The 10,557-nt window shown below is 49.1% G+C and overlaps 2 protein-coding genes across 2 annotated transcripts; one reads left to right on the top strand and one right to left on the bottom strand.

Annotated features, from left to right (window-relative positions):
* The first annotated feature begins 6,842 nt into the window (after nt 1–6,842).
* On the top strand, nt 6,843–8,029 carry LOC119292477. Its single transcript, XM_037571307.1, has one exon. It carries the CDS (start codon nt 6,843–6,845, stop codon nt 7,857–7,859), a length of 1,017 nt encoding a protein of 338 aa, XP_037427204.1. The 3' UTR covers nt 7,860–8,029.
* Nucleotides 8,030–8,587: 558 nt separating this feature from the next.
* Nucleotides 8,588–9,515, bottom strand: LOC119294868 (probable histone H2AXa). The gene is made up of 2 exons (XM_037573147.1): nt 9,232–9,515; nt 8,588–9,071 (listed from the first exon to the last, which is right to left on the bottom strand). Exons 1-2 carry the CDS (start codon nt 9,427–9,429, stop codon nt 8,853–8,855), a joined length of 417 nt encoding a protein of 138 aa, XP_037429044.1. The 5' UTR covers nt 9,430–9,515; the 3' UTR covers nt 8,588–8,852.
* Nucleotides 9,516–10,557: the final 1,042 nt, after the last annotated feature.

Raw genomic sequence — 10,557 nt, 5'->3', positions numbered from 1 at the left:
AAGAAACAATCCCTATTGCTTTCGGATCTGAATTAGGAGGTATACCCAACTGTTTTTGGGTGTCCTATGAAGATGCATTTTATCTGCTTTGGGTTCGAGCTTATCAATCCTGAAACTTTTTCACATAAGCGTCACAGCCCCAAACCTTTAAGAAACGACAACTTAGGTTTCTCCAAACGGTGTCGTCTCAACGGAATTACGTGGTGCCCTATTTAAAGTGAATGTGGTTGTCTCTAATGCCTAAGCCATGAACAATAGTGGTAATTCGATAAGAGACATCATGGTACGCACCATATCCAATAGGGTGCAACTATGATGTTCGGACACACCATCACACTATGGTGTTCCAGGCGGTATTAATTATGAAACAATTTCCACAATGTCTTAATTGTGTGCCAAAACTCGTAACTCAGATATTCATCTCTATGATCATATCATAGACATTTTATCCTCTTGTCACAATGATCTTCTACTTCACTCTGAAATTACTTGAACCATTCAATAATTCAGAGTTGTGTTTCATCAAGTAAATATACTCAACATCTACTCGAATCATCTGTGAAGTAAGAACATAACGATATTCACTGCATGCCTCAGCACTCATTGGACTGCACACATCAAAATGTGTTACTTCCAACAAGTTGCTATCTTGTTCCATCTTACTGAAAACGAGGCTTTTCAGTCATCTTGCCCATGTGGTATGATTTGCATGTCCCAAGTGATTCAAAATCAAGTGAGTCAAAACGGTCCATTTGCATGGAGTTTCTTCATGCATATACACCAATAGACATGGTTCGCATGTCTCAAACTTTTCAAAAACGAGTGAGCCCAAAGATCCATCAATATGGAGCTTCTTCATGTGTTTTATACCGATATGACTTACGTGGCAGTGCCACAAGTAGGTGGTACTATCATTACTATCTTTTGGCATGAACATGTGTATCACTACGATCGAGATTTAATAAACCATTCATTTTAGGTGTAAGACCATTGAAGGTATTATTCAAATAAACAGAGTAACCATTATTCTCCTTAAATGAATAACCGTATTGCGATAGACGTAATCCAATCATGTCTATGCTCAACGCAAACACCAAATAACAATTATTTAGGTTTAACACCAATCTCTTTGGTAGAGGGAGCGTGCGATGCTTGATCATATCAAGCTTGGAAAAACTTCCAACACATATCGTCAGCTCACCTTTAGCTAGTCTCCGTTTATTCCGTAGCCTTTTGTTTCGAGTTACTAACACTTAGCAACCGAACCGGTATCTAATACTGCTACTAGGAGTACTAGCAAAGTACACATTAACACAATGTATATCCAATATACTTCTATCAACCTTGCCAGCCTTCTTATCTACCAAGTATCTAGGGTAATTCTGCTCTAGTGGTTGTTCCCCTTATTACAGAAGCACTTAGTCTCGGGTTTGGGTTTTACCTTGGGTTTCTTCACTAGAGCAGCAGCTGATTTGCCGTTTCATGAAGTATCCCTTCTTGCCCTTGCCCTTCTTGAAACTAGTGGTTTCACCAACCATCAACAATTGATGCTCCTTCTTGATTTCTACTTTCGCGGTGTCAAACATCGCGAATACCTCAAGGATCATCATATCTATCCCTGATATGTTATAGTTCATCACGAAGCTCTAACAGCTTGGTGGCAATGACTTTGGAGAACCATCACTGTCTTATCTGGAAGATCAACTCCCACTCGATTCAAATGATTGTTGTACTTAGACAATCTGAGCACAAGCTCAACAATTGAGCTTTTCTCCTTAGTTTGCAGGTTAAGAAAGTCATCGGAGGTCTTATACCTCTTGACATGGGCACGAGCCTGAAATCCCAATTTCAGCCCTCAAAACATCTCATATGTTTCGCGATGTTTCAAAAACGTCTTTGGTGCCTCAACTCTAAACCGTTTAACTGAACTATCACGTAGTTATCAAAACGTGTATGTCAGATGTTCGCAACAACCACAGACAACGTTCGAGGTTCAGCACACTGAGCGGTGCATTAAGGACATAAGCCTTCTATGAAGCAATGAGGACAATCCTCAGTTTACGGACCTAGTCCGCATAATTGCTACTATCAACTTTCAACTAATTTTTTTCTAGGAACATATCTAAACAGTAGAACTATAGCGTGAGCTACGACATGATTTGCAAAATCCTTTTGACTATGTTCAGGATAATTAAGTTCATCTTATGAACTCCCACTCAGATAGACATCCCTCTAGTCATCTAAGTGATTACATGATCCGAGTCAAACTAGGCCGTGTCCGATCATCACGTGAGACGGACTAGTCATCATCGGTGAACATCTTCATGTTGATCGTATCTTCTATACGACTCATGTTCGACCTTTCGGTCTCCGTGTTCCGAGGCCATGTCTGTACATGCTAGGCTCGTCAAGTTAACCCTAAGTGTTTTGCATGTGTTCCGAGGCCATGTCTGTACATGCTAGGCTCGTCAACACCCGTTGTATTTGAACGTCTGAATAAAACACCCGATCATCACGTGATGTTTTGAAACAGCGAACTGTCGCAACGGTGCACAGTTAGGGGAGAACACTTCTTGAAATTGTTGTAAGGGATCATCTTATTTACTACCGTCGTTCTAAGCAAATAAGATGCATAAACATGATAAACATCACATGCAATCAAATAGTGACATGATATGGCCAATATCATTTTGCTCCTTTTGATCTTCATCTTCGGGGCTCCATGATCATCATCGTCACCGGCATGACACCATGATCTCCATCATCATGATCTCCATCATCGTGTCTTCATGAAGTTGTCACGCCAACGACTACTTCTACTTCTATGGCTAACGCGTTTAGCAATAAAGTAAAGTAAGTTACATGGCGTTCTTCAATGACACGCAGGTCATACAAAAAATAAAGACAACTCCTATGGCTCCTGCCGGTTGTCATACTCATCGACATGCAAGTCGTGAATCCTATTACAAGAACATGATCAATCTCATACATCACATATCATTCATCACATCCTTTTTGGCCATATCACATCACATAGCATACCCTGCAAAAACAAGTTAGACGTCCTCTAATTGTTGTTTGCATGTTTTACGTGGCTGCTATGGGTTTCTAGCAAGAACGTTTCTTACCTACGCATGAACCACAACGTGATATGCCAATTGCTATTTACCCTTCATAAGGACCCTTTTCATCGAATCCGATCCGACTAAAGTGGGAGAGACAGACACCCGCCAGCCACCTTATGCAACTAGTGCATGTTTGTCGGTGGAACCGGTCTCACGTAAGCGTACGTGTAAGGTTGGTCCGGGCCGCTTCATCCCACGATGCCGCCGAATCAAGATAAGACTAGTAACGGCAAGCATATTGAACAATATCGACGCCCACAACTACTTTGTGTTCTACTCGTGCAAAGAATCTACGCAATAGACCTAGCTCATGATGCCACTGTTGGGGAATGTAGCAGAAATTCAAAAAAATTCCTACGAAACACCAAGATCTATCTATGGAGAGACCAGCAACGAGTAGAAAGGAGAGTGCATCTACATACCCTTGTAGATCGCTAAGCGGAAGCGTTCAAGTGAACGGGGTTGATGGAGTCGTACTCGTCGTGATTCAGATCACCGATGATCCTAGTGCCGAACGGACGGCACCTCCGCGTTCAACACACGTACAGCTCGACGATGTCTCCCACGCATTGATCCAGCAAGGAGAGAGGGAGAGGTTGAGGAAGACTCCATCCAGCAGCAGCACAACGGCGTGGTGGTGATGGAGGAGCGTGGCAATCCTGCAGGGCTTCGCCAAGCACCTACGGGAGAGGAGGAGGTGTCACGGGAGGGAGGGAGGCGCCAAGGGCTCAGGTGTGGATGCCCTCCCTCCCCTCCACTATATATAGGGGCAGGGGAGAGGGGGGAGGCGCAGCCTTGCCCCCTCCTCCAAGGAAGGGGTGCGGCTAAGAGGGGGGGAGGAGTCCATCCTCCCCAAGGCACCTCGGAGGTGCCTTCCCCCTTTAGGACTCTCCCCTTTTTCCTATATCTTGGCGCATGGGCCTCTAGGGGCTGGTGCCCTTGGCCCATGTAGGCCAAGGCGCACCCCCTACAGCCCATGTGGCCCCCGGGGCAGGTGGCCCCACCCGGTGGGCCCCCGGGACCCTTCCGGTGGTCCCGGTACAATACCGATGACCCCGAAACTTGTCCCGATGGCCGAAACAGGACTTCCTATATATAAATCTTTACCTCCCGACCATTCCGGAACTCCTCGTGACGTCCGGGATCTCATCCGGGACTCCGAACAACATTCGGTAACCACATAGAAGCTTCCTATATAACCCTAGCGTCATCGAACCTTAAGTGTGTAGACCCTACGGGTTCGGGAGACATGTAGTCATGACCGAGATGTTCTCCGGTCAATAACCAACAGCGGGCTCTGGATACCCATGTTGGCTTCCACATGTTCCACGATGATCTCATCGGATGAACCACGATGTCAAGGACTCAATCAATCCCGTATACAATTCCCTTTGTCTAGCGGTATGGTACTTGCCCGAGATTCGATCGTCGGTATACCGATACCTTGTTCAATCTCGTTACCAGCAAGTCTCTTTACTCGTTCCGTAACACATCATCCCGTGATCAACCCCTTGGTCACATTGTGCACATTATGATGATGTCCTACCGAGTGGGCCCAGAGATACCTCTCCGTTTACACGGAGTGACAAAATCCCAATCTCGATTCGTGCCAACCCAACAGACACTTTCAGAGATACCCGTAGTGTACCTTTATAGCCACCCAGTTACGTTGTGACGTTTGGCACACCCAAAGCACTCCTACGGTATCCGGGAGTTGCACAATCTCATGGTCTAAGGAAATGATACTTGACATTAGAAAAGCTTTAGCATACGAACTACATGATCTTGTGCTAGGCTTAGGATTGGGTCTCGTCCATCACATCATTCTCCTAATGATGTGATCCCGTTATCAACGACATCCAATGTCCATGGTCAGGAAACCGTAACCATCTATTGATTAACGAGCTAGTCAACTAGAGGCTTACTAGGGACATGGTGTTGTCTATGTATCCACACATGTATCTGAGTTTCCTATCAATACAATTCTAGCATGGATAATAAACGATTATCATGAACAAGGAAATATAATAATAATCAATTTATTATTGCCTCTAGGGCATATTTCCAACACCTTGGTCTCATTATAAAGAGGGAGAATACCAAGAGCCGTCCCCGTGACCGTTTGGAACCCGCCTTCGATGGAGGGGGCGTGGCAACGGGCGCGGTTGGGTTACCCACGTCCGTATTGATGAGAATCCCGGAATAAGGGGAACACGATCTCTGCTTCGACAAGACGTGCCAAGGAAACCGCTTCGCTAAACATGCTGAGGTGGTACAATAAAAACGATTCGAGTAAAGGCTTGGTAGTGGTGTGACGTCACGCCACCAAATACGTCAGCAGATTGAACTTGTGTAAATATCATTCTCTCTACGGTGGTATGTGGAATTTATTTTGCAGAGCCGGACACTATCCTGGTGTTCACAATCTTCTATAAATTATTCGGAGAAGGAACCCGCCTTGCAACGCCGAAGACAATATGCGCGCCAGACTCGTCGTCATTGAAGCCTGGTTCAGGGGCTACTGAGGGAGTCCTGGACTAGGGGGTGTCCGGATAGCCGAACTATCATCATCGGCCGGACTCCAAGACTATGAAGATACAAGATTGAAGACTTCGTCCCGTGTCCGGATGGGACTTTCCTTGGCGTGGAAGGCAAGCTTGGCAATAAGGATATGTAGATCTCCTACCATTGTAACCGACTCTGTGTAACCCTAGCCCTCTCCGGTGTCTATATAAACCGGATGGCTTTAGTCCGTAGGACGAACAACAACCATATCATAGGCTAGCTTCTAGGGTTTAGCCTCCTTGATCTCGTGGTAGATCTACTCTTGTAATACCCACATCATCAATATCAATCAAGTAGGACGTAGGGTTTTACCTCCATCAAGAGGGCCCGGACCTGGGTAAAACATCGTGTCCCTTGTCTCCTGTTACCATCCGCCTAGACGCATAGTTCGGGACCCCCTATCCGAGATCCGCCGGTTTTGACACCGACAGACGTAGTCGATAGAGATCTGGCGTATGTTGCTGTCATCTCCTTCGGATTGTGTGGTTAGGGTTTCTCGTCATATGGCTCCACGACGATTGTGACTCTAGAACGCTGGTCCTTAGAGGCACATGCACGAAGACGTCCTGACTGTCATCGACAGGGTCAAGCCAGCTCCGGTAGGGCTACATCGGCGCGTCGCCAGCTTGTTATGGCAACAGTAGTGGTCGTTTGATGGTCTTGGAATCTCGATGTAACTTTTGTTATGTTTGAGATACTTTTTATTTTCGGTGAACTTTTATAATAAATCCGATTCTTAAAAAAAAAACTTAGAAATGTGCGAAAAAAAGTGTAGTAAATGCCATATGTACCCCCACCCGCCCTTTTTTTGAAAGATTCGAGATGTACATTTCCTAGGTTGCAAACGGATTCCAAAGGAGTTCCCTCCAAAATTTCTGCGTTGCAAACTGCACACATGACATGCACAGACTCGTCTGCATGCGTGAATGGCGGGTGTGCCCAGCCTCCACGCCCTTCCCTTGATTTGCTCGCGTTGAGCGTACGAACCGGGTCAAAGCTGAAGCCATAGCGCCCCGCCCGCTCAAACCTCCTCCGATCCATTCGCCTCCTCTTTCGGCCCTTCCCTTCCATCGCACCGAGCCACACGTCCCGCACGTCGACGACGCCGGCCTCTTCCGCCTCGTCCTCCTGTCTGCATTGCTGCCCACGACGATGTCGTCCGCCGCGCCACAGGCGATCCAGAGCCCCAAGGCCGCCGTCGACTCGCTCGCCGCCATCCTGGGCCGCGCGCTCCCGGACTCCCTCGCCGCGGCCGGCGACCCCGCGGCCGCGCTCCTCCACGACGACGGCGTCGCCCGCGCCGTCACGGGGCGCCTCCGCGGCGCGGGCTCGGGGGCCGGCCAGGACGCCCTCTGCGGCTGGCTCTACGGCACCTTCCAGTCCGGCCTCCCGGCGCTCCAGCTCGCGGTGCTGCGCTTCGTGCCGACCCTCGCGGGCGTGTACATGTCCCGCGCCGTCTCCCGCAAGCCGCTCGCCGGGTTCGAGGCCGTGCTCCTCACGCTGTACGCGCACGCCGTGGCGCAGCGGGGCGCCGGGGAGGCCGAGACCGTGGCGCTGCCCAACATGGCCAAGCCCAGCGTGTACCACGAGGCGATCAAGCCCGCGTCCGCGGCGCCGGCGGCCAAGACGGGCAAGGCCGACGACCCCGACGTCGCCGAGCTCTCCCCCGCGCTGGAGCCGCACGGCAGCATTCGCGCCACGCGCCGCGGCCGCATCGTCGGCGCGGTGCTGGAGCTCTACCACGCCAAGATCGGGCTCATGCCGCTCTCCTCCAAGATGGACTTCTGCGAGTTCTGCGTCGCGTGGACGGGGAAGCACCGCAGCGACGACAAGGCTCGGATCGCGTCCGCCGAGAGCGGCGAGGAGAAGTGGCGGAGGGTGCCCATGCCGTGGGAGCTGTTCCAGCCGGCGCTGCGGGTCGTGGGGCATTGCCTGCTGGGGCCGACCAACTCGGACGAGCTGAGGACGCAGGCCGCCCGGGCGTCGCAGTGCCTCTACCTGAGGGCCATGGAGAGCATGGACGCGCGCGCCGTGCTGGCCTGCAGGAGCCTCGTGAGGCTGTCGCAGATGGTGGAGGAGCCGATCCCGGAGCCGTCCTTCGCCGGCGTCGAGGCCAACATGGCAGAGCTGGAGACCATGAGGGCCAACATCCTTAGCGGCAAGAAGTAACCCATCGATCAACACTTCACGAGCAGCAAGCAAGTTGATTCTTTACTGATCAGGGTGTGTAATTCAGGCATTGCAGGCAAAGCTGTTGATGTATAGCATTTTTGTAATCTTTTTCATTTTGTTAATCAGACATTCTCTTTTTACTATGATGAGAAGAATCGAATGGTGAAACAAATTGCTGATCACTAGCACAGAAGTCAATGGAGAGAATGCCAAGAACAACATTCGTTCGTGCAAGCAGCATTTTACTGCTCTTCTGTTTCCTCTGGACGAAGAGTAATAATCAGATTCTTGAAACTAGGCCGCCCCTGGGAATTCATTCGTTCGGATGATCAAACCAAACTAAATCATCAACCAATCTTGGAAAAATTACCAGCAACCAGAGATATATTCAGGGGGGGGCTAATTCAGACACTGCAGTTGCAGCCACAGATATATATATGGACAGCATTTTTCTGTATTTTATTTTGATAATCAGACATCACAACAATCCCATTCTCAATGGTGAAATCAGTTCTTCGTGGTGGCAAAATAATATCAAGAGAGATAATTAACTTCTGCAACTTAAGAGTTATGTTCAATCGCCTGAAAGAACAGCGTTTGATGCTGTTTTGTTTCCACTGGGCTAAGAGGAGCGGTTTTATTTCCACGGCGAGATTATCATTTCTTTCAGACGAAGACTAGTCAGATTCTTGTAACTAAAATTTCACAGCGAATTCATTCAATCATTCAAACAACCGAACCATATCAATCATAAAAGACAACTGAGCAACATATATATGTTCGCATATAAGAAACCACATAGGAGTATATATTTCCTCTCCTCTTCTACCGATCGATCGACTCATTCACTCAACCACGACAGAGTTCAGAAGACACCAAGGTTTTTTCCCATCGGGAGTTTCAGACTCCCGAAACACCCCAACCCACAACTTCAGATGAACATCACATGACAGGACGGCCTCCCCTTCCTCGCCTTGAAGCCGCGCGGGCTCAGAACTCCTGCGAGGCCGAGCCCAGATCCCCCTTGGGCCCGGCCTTCTTGGGCAGCAGCACCTGGTTGATGTTGGGCATCACGCCGCCGTTGGCGATCGTCACCGAGCCCAGCAGCTTGCTCAGCTCCTCGTCGTTGCGCACCGCCAGCTGGATGTGCCGCGGCACGATCCTGGTCTTCTTGTTGTCCCGCGCCGCGTTCCCGGCCAGCTCCAGCACCTGCGTACGCATCAATCGACAATGGAAACCATCGAATCAAACCCCAATCCGATTCGAATCGCGGATAACGAACGAACGATCGGGCGAGGCGGGGCGAGGCGCACGAGATCGGGCGGGCGCCGATCGACTAGGGAAGGGGGATCGATGATGTCTAGGTTACCTCGGCGGCGAGGTACTCGAGGACGGCGGAGAGGTAGACGGGGGCGCCGGCGCCGACGCGCTCGGCGTACTTGCCGGCCTTGAGGTAGCGCGCGATGCGGCCGACGGGGAACTGGAGCCCGGCCTTGGACGACCGCGACACCGACTTGGTCGCCTTGGCCTTGCCGCGGCCGGCGACGCCTGCTCCGGTGGAACTCATCGCCGATTCGCCTTTGGGGGAGGTCTGGAAGCTTCTAAACCCTCTCGAGAGGTGGGGATTTGGTGGGGTGGGAGGAGAACCCGGGGCGGCGCCTCGGGTTTTATAGCGTAGGGTTGGGGCGCGAGGCGCGCTGTGATTGGCTGGGACGGGGGAGGCGCGGATCGGTGACGTCGGACGCCAGCTTCTGCAATAAATTGCTTCTTTCCTTTTTTATTTCTTTTTTATTTCTTTTCGGAGAATATTTCACTTTTTTTCACGGAAAAATAACTGGTTATATGGAGGCTGTTCGTTTTATAGGAAATCTGACGGTCATGTATTACGTATATAGCATGAAAAAGAATGTATCACGTGCACGCGAGTCGACATGCTTCCATGCATGGGACTAGTTCAGATCTTGTTGCCCCAACTTTATATTGTTGTATATAAGCTGCGGTATGGTCATTCTGAACTTTATACGGTGCTTATATTTCACTCGTACGAAACTGATGGTGCCGATTTGGTGTTGCATAGCTTGCGAACGCAATGTTGAATTTATCGTCCATACATTTTAAGTTTAGGATCGTCAAACGGCGGAGTCGAAACCAGGGAGATTGGGCAAACTATACGGAATATACATGGATGAACCCTTGTTACATATGTACCCACTTCATAAAACACATTTCTAAATGTCAAAAAAATTCAAAAAAGTTACACGTGTACATCTCCAAATAACTGTTTGGAAGGTTGCTGGAGCGCCTGTTAACCGAACGCCGGGACATTGAACTCGAGTGGCAATTTTGTGAGAATGAAACACGGTTTTGGACTCTTCACCTAGGGCCAACCAAATCTGATGGTAACCTGCTCACAAATGAAGCTTTGAAAACTAGGATGTACTCCCTCCGTCTCATAATGTAAGACCTTTTTTGACTTAAAAAACGTCTTACATTATGGGACGGAGGGAGTACCTACCAATTCATCCAAGAGTTCATCAATAACAGGTAAAGGAAACTTGGACATGAGAGTCAATAAGTTCAAATGTATGTAATCGACACATAGACGCCATGCCAGGTCCTTCTTGTGCACCATGAAAGGTGAGGCGAAGGGATTGAAACTGTGTACTATCATTCCAGACTTGCGCATCTCACCCAC

Source organism: Triticum dicoccoides, chromosome 4B, assembly GCF_002162155.2.
Source record: "Triticum dicoccoides isolate Atlit2015 ecotype Zavitan chromosome 4B, WEW_v2.0, whole genome shotgun sequence".
In the NCBI taxonomy this organism is placed as follows: Eukaryota; Viridiplantae; Streptophyta; class Magnoliopsida; order Poales; family Poaceae; genus Triticum; species Triticum dicoccoides.
Note: the sequence above shows the minus strand (reverse complement) of the source record. Positions and strands in the feature narration are given on the sequence as shown.

Coding starts and splice junctions, on each gene's coding strand:
- LOC119292477 (XM_037571307.1), top strand. CDS start 6,843: ATGTCGTCCGCCGCGCCACAGGCGATCCAGAGCCCCAAGGCCGCCGTC.
- LOC119294868 (XM_037573147.1), bottom strand. CDS start 9,429: ATGAGTTCCACCGGAGCAGGCGTCGCCGGCCGCGGCAAGGCCAAGGCG. Junction 9,072..9,231: donor TCGAGTACCTCGCCGCCGAG/GTAACCTAGACA, acceptor ATGCGTACGCAG/GTGCTGGAGCTGGCCGGGAA.